This window comes from Amphiprion ocellaris, chromosome 7 (genome assembly GCF_022539595.1).
Source record: "Amphiprion ocellaris isolate individual 3 ecotype Okinawa chromosome 7, ASM2253959v1, whole genome shotgun sequence".
Lineage (NCBI taxonomy): Eukaryota > Metazoa > Chordata > Actinopteri > Pomacentridae > Amphiprion > Amphiprion ocellaris.
In genome coordinates this window covers 28,706,471-28,724,092 of record NC_072772.1, presented here as the reverse complement: position 1 = coordinate 28,724,092, position 17,622 = coordinate 28,706,471, and the positions used below count along the sequence as shown (strand labels likewise).

Here is a 17,622-nt window from a genome sequence, read left to right as displayed (position 1 = left end):
TGATTTTGGGCAGATTTCTTTCTTTTTTCTATTAATATAAGAAACCAAGATGCTTCACTGATAATCTGTGTTTTGAATAAAGGCTGTAATAAGACAAAATATTTAGAATGCAAGTAGAATTTTAGAAACAAACACTTGATAAAGTAACTCAGACTTTTTTGCTCTGACATTTCTGTCGAGATGTGCTTTTGCATGAAAAAGACTAATAATTAAGAATCTGATTGTTGTGGCAGACTGTTAACAATAATGTACGTATTTAAATGTAATCAGTCTCCCTGTATCTCATAGTATATGCTAGCTGGCCCAACTTCAGAATATGACATTCACACTGCTGTTTTAAGCTTTCACAACCTAACAGTGGCTCCAAATTTAAAACACAGATTGGTCTAAGACAGAAAGAATAGTGTGGTCAGCATTGGCACAGGATCACTGGGGATTTTTGGAAGACTTGTACTGATTTGTACAAAGATGTATGACTTTTTTAGACTTGGCAGTATAAATACTTTCAAGCCCCAGTGACATTTCTGGATCAGTAGTAGCTCAATAATTTTCTCAATGCTCTTAATAAAGTAAACCAGGCAAAACTATTCCAGAGAAAGAGCAGACCAGCTTTGACCACAGAGAGTGTACAGACACTTGAGGAGATCGTGCACGTAAACCGTGTTTATTAAACTCAATCATACAGAGTTTCTTTGAGATTGTCGAAAACAGATCAAGTGTAAACAAAATGCAGTTTTTACAGAAAGGATAGTACTGAAGAGCTATTTGTGAGAAAGGAAAATATCAAAACTGACCCACAGACACAGAGCTGCACGCTTGATTGAAAATGTTAACAATGGCCACAGGAACACCTTCCTATTCTTAGTCGTGACGATCAACTTGGAATAATCTAACTAGTGTAAAGCCGAAGCTGTGAACACATTGCTATAAAGTGCAGATGCAGTTGCCACATGGATTTCGCATGGCTGTCCTCCTGTGCCCTGGAGTAGCATTGAGGCTGTCCTGAACTGCTCCTCACCTCACTACCCATCCCCCATCTACTACCCCCATGTGGTGAAACAGCGCTTTTTCCAAGGTTAGCAGAGCCCTGTATCAGCCATGCCTGCCCATGTACGATTGAAGAAGAAAGCAAAAAACATGCTTACACCGCTGTGACCAAACCCAGAACTGTAAAACCAGCTGTCAAAAACAAGCCAGACAGCATAATTCTCTTCTGAAGCAGCATCACTCTGCACCAAAAGGAGAGTTAAATGCATTCATTTTATTAATATTTAATATGTATTCATGGTCAACAATTAGGCTCAATTTAGCTGTCACACTGCTCGTATCTGCCAAACTGAATTATTCATTCCAGTCACCCAGTTTGGACATAATGACACTCCTCGGACGCTCAGTGAAAGTAATTCTGGCCTTGGTCGAAGTGAAAACCTGCAGTACTACTTTAGCTTTGTGATGACATATCCACAAGCTCCTTCTAATACTGTGACACCAGTAATATAAATAGTACAGCCTGATTCTCTCCAGGAACGTGGAGCCCCATATTTACCTGTGAAAGCGAGGTTGGTCAGCACAATAACAGTGTGCTTTCGAGGAGAAAATATGCCACCTCCGAAAACTTACACCTGGGATACAGAACCACTCTCCTCACTAAGGATTTTTATCCTCTTTTGAAGACGCATAGCTGCAGTTCTTGTGTGGCTGTGGCCTCATTCACTTTAAATATCAGTCTGAATGGAAATCTAAATGCAGTAATGTTGATGTGAATATTTAATTTTTAAGTGCCTTAGGATAACAATGGGGCTGCACAGATTATTATTTTCACTCAATGAGAGCAGTCCACTTCTCAGTCACAAACCTGACAGCAGTAACAAGATAATAATACATAATATATTCCACTGTCTAGTTTCCAGAGGGACCAAGAAAATCTTTCCAGAGTGACTTGGAATTTAGAATTATGATGTGGGGCCATTTCGCATGGTCAGCATTACCAGGTCTATGTATTTCTTTAACTTCCTCAAAAAAAAAAGGGTGCCACTCAGTTGAGCGTGAAGGTTTTAAGAGACCCCTTTGGAAGTATGGGAGTACTTCAAATGGTCACAGAACAAAAGCATGGTTTGTAAACTGTGGGGAGTTTCAGTAGCAGACCACAACAGCACAGTGCAATGCGTGAACAGAATAAGAGAGAGACAAAGCTGCTATTTGATGTGGAGGCACTTGACATGTTTGCTTCTCTCCTGCTCTCTGTGCTCATACAGACTGTATTTTACCACAGCTGAAATCACAATAAAGCTGTTCTTATGTACATATTATTCCATTTCTCTCATCAGACAGCAGAGCCGGTATGACATAGTGACTGAAATGCTGTTCAATAACACGTGAACCACCAGTCATTTTCCAATTTCCATGGTTATAAAATCCAGATTTTCTAACCACGATGTCAACTGACCACTCATCAATGAGTTAAAGTCGATAGCTGTGCAGTGGATTTTGATGTATAGTCAGAACAGTTACAACAGTTACACAATAAGGAGAAAGAGGTTGCTTTAGCTGCTCCATGTCCATGTTGTACTTTGTTAAGAGATTTCACTTCACAAATGACTTGAATATTAAGCCCTTTTTAAAATTGATTTTATCATATTGGAGTTTCCAGTTTAACCCTACATTTTCGTAATTTAACCCTTACAGTTCATTATTTAATGAAACAGTTTGTCAAAACAAAATTAAATCGTCATTTTGCCTTTGAAGGAAAGTTAACCATTTAGATTCTCTGTCTAATTGGTAGAATAGTCAATGAAATGAATTGATTGGAAAACAGTCATTAATGTCAGCCCAAAAGAGGAAAACCTTATCAACACTGATTAGTTCTGTTTATTTCTTACAAACCAGCTGTTTCAATTTTTTCATTTATTTTGCCTTTAAATGTTTTTTATATCGTACACCTGTAAGATTTGTCAAGTAAAGGTAAAGCTTGAGGGAAGAGATGGGATAAAGAGGTGGGATACATTTACTGTGACAGATAATATCAAAAATCAGCCTGCAGCTTAGGAAAAGCTACATCCTGCTGAGAAACAAAATCCTGTCAACAAAATTTATATAAACAAGTGAATGTAAGCTGTGTCCAGAGTGAGGATTTTCTGCCCAACATCAGGGAATATGAGATAAACAACTTAAATATGAATCAAAGCCTGTATTATCAGTCTGAAGCCCGATGCTTGGATTCAGCAATCTTAGCAGTCTTTTACCACTCCTAACACCCTGTATTCATATTAATAAGAAGAGTAAGACTGTCACACTGTCCCAAGCCATGTTCCATATAGGGCATCTAATTCCATGCTAAATCATCTTCAACCAAATGCCACGGCAGTAATCCGTCTCTGCTTGAGACTCTGGAGCAACAGTGAGGCTCTCCAGCCAGATGTTCCTTTCAAAGCAGTCCAGCTCTCACAACTAATAGCATTAGCCCGAGACACATTCGGCATCTCGTTTTTGCTTGAAATTGGGCTTCAATATGCCTATGGATACAACATACGGAGAGCGAACTGAATCCCCAAAGCTACATAACTGATGCGCACTGCAGCATGGAGGAAGGCTAAAGATACTATTCAGTATATTTGAGATGAGCAGCACTCACTCTCTGTTGTTCTATGGAGTTAAGCATTGTAACCTTGATACTTTGACTGCATATAACTTACATTTTTCCCTCTCCAAATGATAGTTTCGATCAAGTAAACAGCAAGCACAACCGTACACGGGTTTCAGCTACATCAAAAGCAAATCAAAACAAGCTTAAAAAATATCTATAGGGTACCACACATTATTATTATGTCCATAGTTAATGATGCACTCCCAGATGAGAGAGGACAAACACTGAGCTACCTCTAACTGGATAAGCACACTCTGAATTGATCACCTGAATAAGAGAAATGAAGTTGCCATTTCCAATTCATTTAATTAAAGAAGGGAAGTAGAACACAGGTAGTTTTCCATTAGTCTCTCATGTTTATATGCATGAGCAAGACTTTTGTGCTGAGGAAGTCTGACGTTAAATGGCATTTGAATTTGAAGTTATGCTCCACCGATGTTTCATTAAAGGTATACCTAAATATGCACCAGCACACGATGAGAGACTATCAAAATCTGGAAGCTGGCTCACTGAACCAGATGGAAAGTCAAGCAGACAGCAGACAATGTCCAAGTGACTAATCATAAAAAGATCCAGTTAGAATGTGGCAAGAAGGATAATGAGCCATAAAAATGGATGGAGTCTTCGTTCATTACGTCGATCCCTTAGTATTAATTATAATCCAAACCTCTAACTCTCACTAAGCCCTCCATTATTTCTCCCTTACTTCAGCTACATTAAATCAGTGTATGATCAGGCTCTTAGGGAGTCCTTCATGCTTCAATATCAGCAGGAAATGGAAACATCCCAGCTGTACTGGAGCAATAAATATAAACATCTAGGAGATTGATTACACTAACCTTTATCAAAAGAAAAACCCTCACAGGTTTTTAAAAAAGTATTGCGGCGGGATGAACACATGCAGCATCCCGGCCTCTCAGACATAATGTTAACACCCTGCAGACAACAGTGCTGTCGCACTTCAAGACCAAAGGGAATGAAGTGTAAATGAAAACATAACATATTCCAAACAGAACCATCCCATCAACAATGCCAGCTTTGTCAGGCATAATGTAGAAATCTGTATTCACAGCACACATCATTAACTGCCTAGTGGCTCGTGTGCAACAGAGAATTATAAATCTGTCACTTCCTGTAATACGGACATCATTCCTTATGCTCCACCAATAAAGTGGGCTACCCTCTGTCTTGTATGTGCTCTGTTACTAGCAGAGATGGAGAGAAGAGATGCTCTGCCTTCTCACTGGGAAACTCCTGTTGTATGACAGTGAACATGTGTTCAAGCACCTGTATTTCTGAAAGCACAGCACTCAGAACGATGACTTATGTTAGAACACACAATCCTGACAGATCTATTCTTTCATTCACTGCCTCCACAAAATGTAACATAAGGGGCACAAGCATATGGATCTTAATGTTTTTTTTCACCCCTAGACCATACATTATGTGCATGTTTTACTTTACTCACTTTTTGTTCATCACCTTTCTAATCACCACCTGGTTACAAAGACAGTAAGAAAGCCGAGTAATCATTTCCTCCTCCATGTGAAAAAAGTTCATTCCTACCACATCCAATACAAATGCACAGGCTGTTTTCCAACATTACAGCAGATGAGGACATGTCCTGGCTTTTATTATCTGTAATGAATCCTATGCGTGTTTATTCATCATGTGCGAATTACACAAAGATTTTGTTTCTTTCAAGCACCACTATAACACATAATGACTGTCAGTAACAGGGCCACAGATTCTATTAGCACCTTCGCTTTGTAGTTATCAAATCTTTCTATCTTTGCTTCTGCTGCATCTGCACTGCGATGTGAACACTTTGCTACAGTGCTGTTATTCTGCTGCAGCGAGCAATATGACTTTGCATGTTTGCCTGATCAGAGATGCAGCTCATCTCCATAGAAATGAGCATGTGTATGCAGGGTTTTGTCCCTGCGGCGGGAGACGACACATTAACACCTAGGCTGGGATTTGGGCGACTGCCAGCACCAGCTCCACCAGGGAGAGAGCTTGAGTATTCACATTGTTGCTACTGATGATGATGATCCAGCACACTTGTCCCTGGCTGTAAACAAGTCTTGGTAACAATGGTGCAGTAAGTGACCACAGTTGAGTAAGGCTAACAGTGTGTTATATGTAATAAAGATCATTTTGTTCTGTCAGTGACTTTGGCATGTAAGGTGTAAAATGTACCTATGTCATTCAAAAATATGTTTAATCTAGATGAGCAAAAACAGAGGGAATTCATTCATATATATATACAGTATGTAAAGTATGTACAGTTGTCTAACTTCATCACAGACTAATCTCTACAGGCAGACTGTAACATGGACTTTCTTGCAATATGCCCTTCGGAGGTTGGAGGAGGATGAGTGATGCCAAATTGGATCAAACATCAATGGAATGTCTTCTCAGTGTAACAAAGAATTATCATCACAGCACAACCGCAAACAGACATCTGGCAAGAAAGCAGCAGCATGCTGTTGGAAATACTTTTATGCAGCACAGCCAGGAAATGAATAAGATTTGAAATCTGAATATGATTTTTCCTTGTGAATAAATGGCTAAACGCGCAAATAAATGAGCAAATACAGTAATACTTGGTAAGAAAGCCACCAGATTTAAGGTGGTTTTGCGAGCAGGCAAATTTAAATTTCAGCTCAACCTAAAACCTTCAGCTCTCAGTTTAGTGGGTGTGCAAGTGCATGTAGGTGTTACTATACCATGTCCTGGATAGTAAGGAAGCAGAAAAGATTACTTAGAACAAAAGAAGGGCTTTTTGCCATCTCAGTCCTTTTTAATCATCACCTCTCTCAACATTTTCCACACTTTTCTACATCATAATGTACTGTAACACAGTAACACACTTCCATCAGAATAAGCCCTGAAAGACAAAGTCCCCACACCGAGGACTCAGTTGTGTCCCTGGTTAACATCACCCCACTGAATTGGGGGATGCATGCTAGAATGCATCCTGACACTAATGTAGGCAGCAGCCAAATAATATACTATCAGCATCTCTCTGGGGTAACAGTGCACAAGTAGGACGGATGAATAGCGGGAGAAGAGTAAGGCCAAAGGGACAACAGAGAGAAAATAGACCCGTGGCCTTTTCAATGCCGTTTGACCCTTCTCTTAATATTTCCTTACTGCACTGGCTGTTATCAGTGGAACCATTTAAGAAAAAAACAGCATTTCCATGTTGCTGATGTTGCCATAATGAAAGCTGGCTTACACAGGTATTCTAAATTCCTAATTCAGCACAAGTGAACAGACAGAGAATTAAATTTCATTGTAGTACTGTTTTAATAAGCAAAATTTCTTTATCATGTGCAATATTTCATAATCATTTGTGAGGCTTTACTATCTCAGTATGGTTCCTAGTATTACTTAATACTTTTTCTATTCACGTCCTATTTTTAGTCACTTATTTTCATTTCCAGTAATGTATCCTGCTTACATCTTTTTGCTTTTTCTACTAGGCACTGCATTTCTCATGTCATCTATTTTTGTTTTCTGAGCAATATTTGGGAATAGAATTTTCCATCTGGATTAATAGAGTTGTATCTCATCTTTCGTATCTCTTATCTTAATTTGGCAAGTAAAAGTATGCTAGTAGCCCAAGGAGTTGCATGAATAATGACTATGACAGTGTTCACAACAACAACTAAAAATACAAATACTACTGTTCCTTGTAAGCACTGTATCTCTTTTTTAAAGTGCAACAAAAAATAACTTAGTGATAAAAATAAGATGAATTGGGCAACAAGAACGTTTTACAAAACCTGCAGAGACCTCATGGAAATTAAGAAGGCTGTTTTACTTAGATATTAAAAGAAGAAGCATTTGCTGACATTGCAGAATGTAAAAAATGGTAAAAGTACAGTCCTTCGCTTTGTCCTTGGTTGAGGACAGGAAAGTGCATATCAGCACACTCCCCGACTCAATTGAGAGTTCAGATAAATCACTTTTAAACAAACAAATTTGCACAGAATCAGAATTTCAATTTTCCCTCAGATCCTAAGAAGATTATCATGGAGTAGATCAGAGAAAACTGCTGTTGGCAGAAATTGGATGGCTTAGTAGAAAATAAACTTCACTACAGAAGCACAGTTTTACTGTACTATAGCTCCCTACAGTGCATGTGGTTCAAACTGAAAAATATGAAAGGCTCAGTAAAGAATTCAGGAAGGTAAGTACAGCTGCTCCTGATGAATGATGAGTTAACTCTATTATCATATAGAGGATGTAGCATATTGGTATTTTTCCTGGTGTATCACCAGCATTAATATGATACTTAAATCCATGTATTCCAATGATCTCTCATTACCCTACTCCACACAGAGGTCTGAATGTATTCAACTACAGGAGAGCATCGGCAGGATACAATGCACAGATCAATAGGACACTTCTACAATTGTTTATTCTGTTGAACAAATCCAAAAGCAGACTGCGATCTCAGAATGATTCTTCATGTCACTGCAGACTTGTTTGTATTTTTTCCAGCAGAATTTCTGAAAAATGGACTAATGGAAAATGAAGTGTAAATCAATTACATAGTATGTCTAAGGGGGATGCCATACATGCTGTGAGCCTTCGGTAAAAGCAAAAAAAAAGGCAGGATCTCACGAGCCAATATTTCTAGAAAAACACACACAAACAATGGAGTGAGTGTGATATCTGTAAAACTGTACCAGCACCCAGAGGTCAGATTGATTCAAGATTGATCAAAGTGTGCAACTGCCTGAACAGCAGCAGAGGGACCCTCACAGTGTCGGCCAACCATAACTGAAAGCAGCTGAAGCCACACACAAGTCTCAGCTCTTCTCTTTCATCTATTATGCATTTCCAGATATACTGATTGTCCCTCGACAGTAAGTGAGCCGCAGACTAAAGTAGTTTTCTTATTTGTTTGTTTGTTTTTGGTCCTGTTTTGCTTATTTGTCAGGGATTTTTTTTTTGCTTTTGTTTTTTTTGGGAAGGCAGATGGGGAAATAAAGGTTTTGCTCTGGCAAGGATTTCAGTTCAACAACACTGTGAAAGAAAAGTTAATTAATTTTGCGAGGGTATTTCTAATTAATATCCATATGCAAAACATTTCGTTTGCAATGCCTGATAAACACTGTTTTCAACTGCCCCAAAGAAAAAACATACATGTTAAAATTACCATCACCTCTTTCAGCTTAGGACAACAAGGATTCCAGATGCTTCTGAAGACAGCCTTCACAGAGTAGGAACTGAAAGTCTTCCTTTGAGTCATGGTCTATACTAAAATACTCATCAGTGGCTGATTTATTGGAATGGCAGATGTTCTCTTCATCTGTCAGAGATCAGCATTTTGCAACAGAACTACAATCTATCAGGGTTTCAACAGAAGGATGATGTATCAAAGAGAAAACGTACTTAATTAATAATATAATAAATATTATATTGTTTTCATTTTGTTGTTGCATAATAATATAAAAGATTGTGATTGCTTGAGGAGGCTGTTGCATAAAATGAGCATGTTATCTGTGGTTTTTAAAGCAGATCTCAGCGTTAGGCAGGATGACCGAAGAGGCCACGCGTGATGGACTTCAAAAGTTCAGATGAGGTCAAACAATTGACACCATTTTAGTAATTATCTAGAGAATATTAAAGTAGTGGCTTGACTTTGGGGAGAAGACATTTGCTTCTTAACAAGAACGGCACCGAATCCATGTCGAATCTTGAATCTATAGCTGAAAAACTGAGACCTCAGAAAGCTTCCCTTGATCCAGCACTGTCTGCTTTCCTTTCAGTGGAAGAAGTTCAATATTTCAACAAAGTCTCTTAGCGACTGGCAGATTAGCTGTTGGCAATATCATCTAACAACTGCAAGCAATTTTGACAAGCTGTTACAAACTTTACGTGGATGGAAGCAAGCGACATAATGAGGCTATGAGTTAGCAGAGAACAAAAGTAATAGTGGTGCCAACATGAAGTGGAGTTTACACAATGATAAAATTATGTCACATCTGTTTTTCAGATGCAGGCAACAATCCAAGGCCAAAATGCCTATTATTGTTTGTCATAATCACATTTATCAAATTCAGCTCTCAGTCTGGGTAGCAGTATTATTTTCATCTGCAACATGTTTCTCTCAGGTCTTAGTAGCATTGAGAAATTCCAGCTGGCACATAATGTAGTCTTACTAGGAGGAAAAAGAAAAATAACTCAAAGAAAATAAGTAAGTATATAAATAAATAATAGCACCAATTCTGCCTTCACACCACTGGCTTCCTGCCTCATCCAGGTCAGACTACACACTGCTACTTATTACCAACAAAACTCTCGGTGGATTAGTACCTTCCTATTTTGCAGAACTCCTCAGACCTTATATTACACCACGTACACTCAGATCACAGGAGGCAGGCTACTTATTATTCCAAAGATTATTAAGCAATCCATTTTCTTAGTACTTCCAGTGCTGTAGAATACATTACCTTGCTCAGTGAGACAGGCAAACACCACAGAGGCTTTTTTCTTTTTGTTTTTTAAATCAAGGGACATTACTACATTGATGCATATCTAATATACAGTGACATGCAAAAGACAAACTCCATAGATACAAGTAGGATAATGTCTCTAGGCAAAATTGCAGAGCAAAAGCTTCCCTTTGTTACTGTATTTAATTCCTGTGGAATTACATCAACCTTGAAGGCAGGACTTTGCAACCTGTCTTATAACACATTATCTTAATTACAGCTTTCATTTGAGCCTGACTGTACATGAAAGATTAATGGCATCCCCTTTTAATTAGTTTTGATAAGGGACAGTGGCACAAAAACTGGAGCATCGTAGTGTTTAGCTCATTCAATTGCTCAATTGCACAAACAAGATTTTTGGGGGTCATGCGGGGCAATTATGTCCAACTCTTACTTCATTAACTCGCTAATGTTTACAGTGAAACAGTGTCTGTTGATGTGCCAAACGGATGTTTCCCCAAGCTGTTTAATCAATCACTTAAATGGAACATACAGAACATTCTCATTAGGTCTGTTTTCACATGCAGGAGGCTGCAGCCCGTCTTATTATTTGGCTGGCAGAGGACAAACAGTCTCTGGACACATCATGAGCCCATGATTGAGGCCAGCTCAGACAGAAAGTAACTTACCCTCACATCTATGAGCAATTTAAAGCATTCGCTCTAACTAAATATCTGGACAGTGGGCAGAACAGCAGCATTGGATACAGATGTGAGGTGACATCTGCTCACTTCCCCATCACAGATTTCTTATTGTTTTAAACACACACAACTGTAATTGAATACAATACAGAGGTGAGATCAAAACTTAGTCCCTCAAAACTGCTCAAGCCAACTGCCTCTGGGGTAAATGACTTCTCATATACAGACAGGTGAATAATTAGAGAAAAAAGCAGCAGAACGTGTCTTAGTTGGGTCACCAAGTGTTGCCAGAACAGCTACAACGGACCTTGACATTGATTCTCTACGTCTCAAACACTCTACTGGGGAAAAAGAACAGGATTCCTCCAAAAGATAATCCCTCAATTGGTGTTTTGATGATGATGGTGCAGAGCGATTTCTGACACAGTGGTCTAAAATCTCCCATAGATTTTCAAATAGGTTGAGATCTGGCGACTGCAAGGGCGTGTGATTCACATCATTCTCATCAAGCCATTCAGTGACCCCTGGTGCCCTATGGATGGGAGCATTGTCACCCTGGAAGATACCAGCAGGATAGAAAGATTTCATCACAGGATAAAGGTGATCAATGAGAACTGCTTGGTATTGATTTGCAGTCACTCTTTCCTCGAAGGGTACAAGTGGATCCAAACCATGCCAACAAAATGCCCCTCGACAGCATAACAGAGCCACCGGATCACCTCGCTGAAGGGGCCGAGGGTCCTTGCTTTAATTTCCCACCCGTCTGTACATTCTTTGCAGCGATTTGCATCCTGTAGTGACATACAGAACTTAGCCTCTCAAAAAAAGGATGTGAAGGTTCTGAGATACAGTGTTTTCCTCTTCACACTTTGTCCCTAAAGAACGCCAACTGGCTCCGTTGCAGTCTGATTAAAACTACCCAGTGACACAACACTTTCAAAAAGAGATTTATAGCATACTTCTAAAATTTGCTGGCTCGTGCCAAAACTATTGAGCAATTCAGGAAATAAATTCAATACAATTTTCCAAAACATAATTCATATTCAAAGAGAAATTAAGTCCACTTTTTCGATTCAACTAATTTCCTGCACAAAATACATGTTTGACAGAAATCTAATGTCAGTCAGATTACATTTTAAACAAAAAGCATGAGGAAATGTTTTATACAGAATATATCACAGGCAATATATTCTATTCAAAAATCCAATCTTGTATCTTGTTATGATGACTACAGCATTAATAAACTCATTTATGGATGTAAACTATATGCAGTCATCAGCAGCACTTGGTTCTTACGTTATATCTTTGGATCACATATAAACGCACTCCATGTCATGTATCCTATCTACACATTTTTAGCTTTTCAGTTGGAGGGAGTCATTCATCAAGACTACTTGGCAAGAAATGGCACAAAAAATAAATAAAAACATGTATTGCAATGACAAGCAAAGGGACTTGGCATTGTATTCATACACTATTTTGTGACCTCAAGCTGCTTTAGGAAAGACCACTAAAGAACAATCGATAAAGTTTACCAGACACCACAGTAGCTCTCTAAATTTGACCAAAGAGCTTTTGTTTCCTGAAGCTAATCACATGTGGGACTCAGGCTACAAACCCCAGATCCAGCTGTAACAGTCTTGAGCTTTCAAAAAAGAAAAAAAAAAACTGCTGTGCAAAAATCTCCAGGTGGATTATGTCATTGTGAAAGAAAATTACCTGTATTTAGCATATATATAGCAAACTTGACTTCTCAGGAGTGTGAGTACTACAAACCAAAACAAGTTAGAACTTGTGGAACCTTAATTATCACAGGCAGAGTGACAAAGTCCTATTTAGTGCAACTGCTTGAGCTCCAGATAATAACACCACTCTGTTGGAGCATTCACACAATTCAGGTGTGTCAGCTTGCACTGCTTTTATTCAAAAGCTGAGCATGTTAGAGGTTTTGAACAGTAATGCATGTCCTTTCTTTATATGGTTCCTATTCTGGGAAATTGTTCTCAAGAGCATGTTGGAATCAGAAACAGCGAGGATCAGTGATTACTAAGTATAGTTCAGTGTGCATCATTGCGCCTGTCATAATGTTAATTGTAGTAGCATGTGTAATGTCATTAATCTAGTGATAATTGATTTGGCAACTATCATCAATAATGTATTTAATAAAGCACTGAGGACAGATATAACACCAACATATGCTGCTGTGCTCTCCGTCTAAGCTGACAATACAAAGCTATATTAAATAAGCAAAAAGTGGGCCTCCCTACAGTAAGGACTTAGCAAGTAACAGAATTTACTGTAAAATCACGGACACAGATGGAAAGGGAATACTGCAGTAGCAAGAGCAATCTACTTCTGTTAGCAGAAGAGTTTTCTGAAAATGTTTTTCATAAAACCCTATGTTTGGCAGCTGGTAGAGGATTTCATGCCCCTTTTATAGAGCCAGCAAGGTGAAGCATGTAATTGAAGTGATAACGCACCAAAAATCTTTTCAGCATCCAACACCCCCTGTAGGCTTGAAAGGCCATATTGGCAGTTTTGTTCTTCATGGGAAATTGCGCTTCTGGTCAGCCTGAGCTCAGATCTGCATATCTCTGTTCATCAGTCCCATCAGTACTTCAGAATCAAGCCAGTCCTGCAGCATTTTTATCCTCTCATGTTCCTTTAACACACAGTGAAAGCCAAAATCATTTGCTGAAAAATACTTCACCTGTTTGTTAGCTTTGCTTAAGACAAGACCTTGAGACAAGCAAACACAAACTGTTGAGTGCAGGAGCTACAAACAGAAAGTTTGGCTTCCTTGGGTAAAATATGAGCATACAAATATAGAGAGTAAGTGGATTATGTTACAGATTTCAATGAGTGTTTTGAGATGAAAAATTGCTGGACTTGATGCAACTGGTATAAAGTTCAAGTTGATGACAGCTCAGTAGGAATATTTTAAAGCCTACCTTGCAAGCCTGCAGGGGGTTGTAGTTTGATACTAAAAACACAGGATTTGGGTGAAGCATCCCTTTATTTAGGCCTAAATAAGCTGTGATAATTAACCTGACATGGCATACATGTCATGCTTTTGCTTTAATATCAACAATCTGTTGACAGCACACAGGAACCCTGTTAATCCCAAATGTCAAGCTCAAGATGAAGATGTGCTTTGAAAGCATTTCCCTAATTTTATAGGTGACACCAGCTTCTTTTAATGCCAATCTCTAATGTATTATCCATCAGAACATACTTGACTTTGATTATGAAGATGCAGGCTGAGTAATGTGACCTTCTCTTCTGTCAGAGAACCGTTCATTGAATGACTCATTTTAGGTGGCAATTATCGACTCCTATTTTCTCATCTTGGAAAAAGCAGTAGGTTGACTACTCTAAAATCAGAAAATAACAGAATAAGAAACATTTTCAAATGTTCAAGCCAATCTTCAAACCACAATTTCTTTTCTGAGCTGTACTTTGGAGATGAAGAAAAACACTATTATTTTATTACTACATAAATTGGACCCGATGAGATACAGTTTGGAATCATTCAGAATCTTCAGACATTCTGCACTTGAAATCCAACCTGAACTTTTCGGGACACAAAAATCCTGTTAATGGAATCTGACAGACAGGCGGGTTAGTGCACAGTCTGTGATGCAATTTAGATGAAGAGGCAGATATATTACCAATTACTGTGTCGTCTGGTCCCAAGATTGCTGCTTTATTTGTAGTTTATTTGTATGCACATTGTTTCGATTAAAGAAGATTTTTTTGTTCTCAAACAAGTCAAGCAGAATCAAATTGATCTGATCTCCTAAATAGCTAACCACAGCAGTGCACTCTGTTAATTAATTCTGTCATTCAAAAGTTTGTGACCTGTATGCAGCTAGGAATTGTTGGAATACACAGCATCCTACTGTATGTTACATAGAAGAGCACTGACAAATTAGTTTGAAAGAAAACATGCACCAAGGAGCACAAGGCAGCCATGACAATTTATCTGCAATTAGTAGGTCAACAGAATCAAGCAACGTAGAGAAATGACTAAAAGATCAGTCTCTAGTGTGTATAAATGTGCAATTTTGTCTGGAGAATCAGTATTGAAATGACACAAGTGTGTAGCGTATTATTCCTTTTGCCCTGTGCACACTTCCTATGAGCATAGCACTTCAAAGTGTTAGGGGGCAAGGTGTCAGAGAGAGTACCACTCTCATGTCTGAACATGCCAAAGGCTACAATTTGTCCTGCTCCACAAAGTGGATCTCTGTTGTGCCAGAACGGTTTGTAATTAATCTCCAGTGTACTAACAAGAAGAGGCCAACGACTCCAAACAGGCTCTGTAATACCCCTGCAGATGGTCAAAGCCAAAAGGTATGAACTGGCTTCACAGCCTCTTTATTCCGTGTTAGCTCACGCCGAGTGAGATGACTGGTTTCATTTACCAACCCTGGTCGTACTACGGGTTCAAATCCCCAGACACCTTGTACTGAAATCATTACTTCTCGCTCTCGACTCACTTTGCTGCAGCCATAATAAACAATGAATTATGAGAATGGACTCTTCAGGCCTGTTTAGACAGGGGGATTGAAACGGCTGCAAACAAATACCCCGTGGGTCAAAATAAATGCCATCATTACACAAGTGCACACTTTAGTTATGAGCAGAACCAGAATATTCATCCTGTTTACCACATTGCTGAGGAGCTGCACTGATCAAATTATTAGGGGTGCTGTGGTACTTCTGGGCTCCCTGAAAGCAGCTTACCAGCAGCTATAGAGCCTGGCATGTTATGAGGAAGGTCTGGGCCCACTGAAATCCCCCCCCACACACACACACATGCCTGCTGCCTCTGCTCATTCACCTCCACCTAAATGCAATCTGAACTAGTGCACCAGGAAGGCTACAGAGAACTCACGTTGCTCCTTAAATCTCCCCAAGTGTGCAAGTCACCCTTACTTACACGAGTCAGGAAAACACAGGGAAGTTTGTTGGACTGCAAAACTTAAAAAGTGGCTTTATTTTTCCTCAGTGCACCCTGTGTGTGCATGTGTGAGTTTTAAATGTTCACCACTCTCACATATCCCGGGGCACCCAGGCTTCCTCTATCAATGCTGCTGCAAATAATTCTCACAGTCTAGATGTTAACAGTTTGTCTCATGCCAGCATCACATCACTCCAGATTTTGTTTTTTAGGCAATGATGTGACGGAAGGAAAAAATGTTTGCTTACCAAATTCAGCACCGTTTCCACAATATCCCGGTTGCTAACCTCTCCAACCTGGATCAGTCCGATGAGAACAGCAAATTTCATCTTGATATTCCGGATAGGAAGCGCCGGGTTTATAATCCCAGCCGGGAGGACCACTGAACCTGAGCCGGACATCATCGTCGTCTCGCCGGCAGCAGCGGACACTGCGGCCGCGCGTTGCCCGTGACCTGGAGGAGGTTGTCGGTCCGAGAGCGACAGAGAGCCCGGCATTGTCACCGGTCTCTCGCTTGTCATTTCCCCCAGAAGCTTCCCGTTGTTGTTGTTTTTTTTCTCTCTACCTGTGTGTGTGTAATATATTTAACCACTGCTCTGGAGCATTAAGAGGAAAAAACAATAATAATAAACACCGGAGAAAAACAAAAAACAAAACAAAAAAGCACGCTCTGTCAGTAAAATCCACTCCGGAGAGTTCCAGTGAGTGAGCCCGGCGTGCTGTCGGTGGCAGCCGGTTAACCGAGCTGACTGACACGCGCTGCGTTCACGGAGCTGCGTAGATGTGCGTGTGTGCCGCTTTCCTGGATGCGCGGCTCCGTGTCGATGCTGCTGCTGTTGCTGCTGTCACCGCCATGTTGCCGCCCCCTGCCTGCGGCTCCGCTCACCACGCCTGCGCTGACGGAGCTCCGAGGCAGACCGCGAACACCGTGTAGGCGAGAAACGTGGCCACTAAGTAACAACTTCTGGAGGGTTAAAAAAAAAAAAAAAAAAAGGTAAGCCATCCTCATGCATTTAATATAGTGTCTTTCTGTCAGTCAGTGAAACCAGGTGGGTTTTAACCAAACTACTGCGCAAAAACTTTGCTCTCCCAAGTTACCTGGCTTAAATTTCCTACCTTGAGCTTCCTGCAAAAATTGCATAAATGGAGAAATAATTAAACAATTGGAAGAAAAGTAACAGAAAACAGTTTAAAAAGTAATACAAAACAGCTATAGTGAAAAAAAAAATCTACAAACAGTGAAGTAAATGTTCCCTCTCAACTTGAACCGTAAAAACACAGGTGTTCCCAATGACGTCACTAATAACTTTCGTGCACGTGTTCCGGAAGTAGGGTGCCACACCTGAATGAAGGCACGATCAATAATCTGTTGCATATTCAACTAGAAAGGCTGAACAGTGATTCTGTGGCTAGCACTGTCGCCTTGCAGCTTGAGGATCCCCGGTTCGCATCCCAGGCCCATGTCAGGACGCAAACCAGAGTTTGCATGTTCTGCCTATGCATGCATGGGTTTTCCAGCTCCCTCTCACAATCCAAAGACATGCTGAGGTTAACTGGTGATTCTAAATTGGCCGTAGGTGTGAATGTGAATATGCTTGTTTGTCTCTCTGTGTATCCCTGTGATAGACTGATAACTTGCCCAGGATGTCCCCTGCCTTTGCCCTAAGTCTGCTGAGATATGCTCCACCCCCCACTCTTGCATCCCTAATGGAGATTAAACGGTGTATAGAGGATGGATATATAATCAACTAGAAACCTGTGTTGTAAACTCATGTCATATGAAGCTTGAGCATCCATTGTGCAGGTGTCTGTGCATTTCTGACATGCAGCCTGTTTTTGCAGTTTTTTCTTTCCTCG

The 17,622-nt window shown here is 39.9% G+C and overlaps 1 protein-coding gene across 5 annotated transcripts in view; it reads right to left on the bottom strand.

Moving 5' to 3' along the window:
- The window catches only part of nbeab (neurobeachin b), a 193,748-nt gene extending 176,893 nt beyond the window's left edge, over positions 1–16,855 (bottom strand). For 4 of the 5 annotated variants that reach the window (XM_035944771.2, XM_055012144.1, XM_035944774.2 and 1 more), the window contains exon 1: positions 16,014–16,855. In XM_035944771.2, the coding sequence (XP_035800664.2) occupies positions 16,014–16,286 (273 nt within the window). In that variant the 5' untranslated portion in view covers positions 16,287–16,855. The remainder of the gene's footprint in view (positions 1–16,013) is intronic. The other variant, XM_035944776.2, reaches the window with a different exon arrangement.
- Between the last annotated feature and the right edge of the window lie 767 nt (positions 16,856–17,622).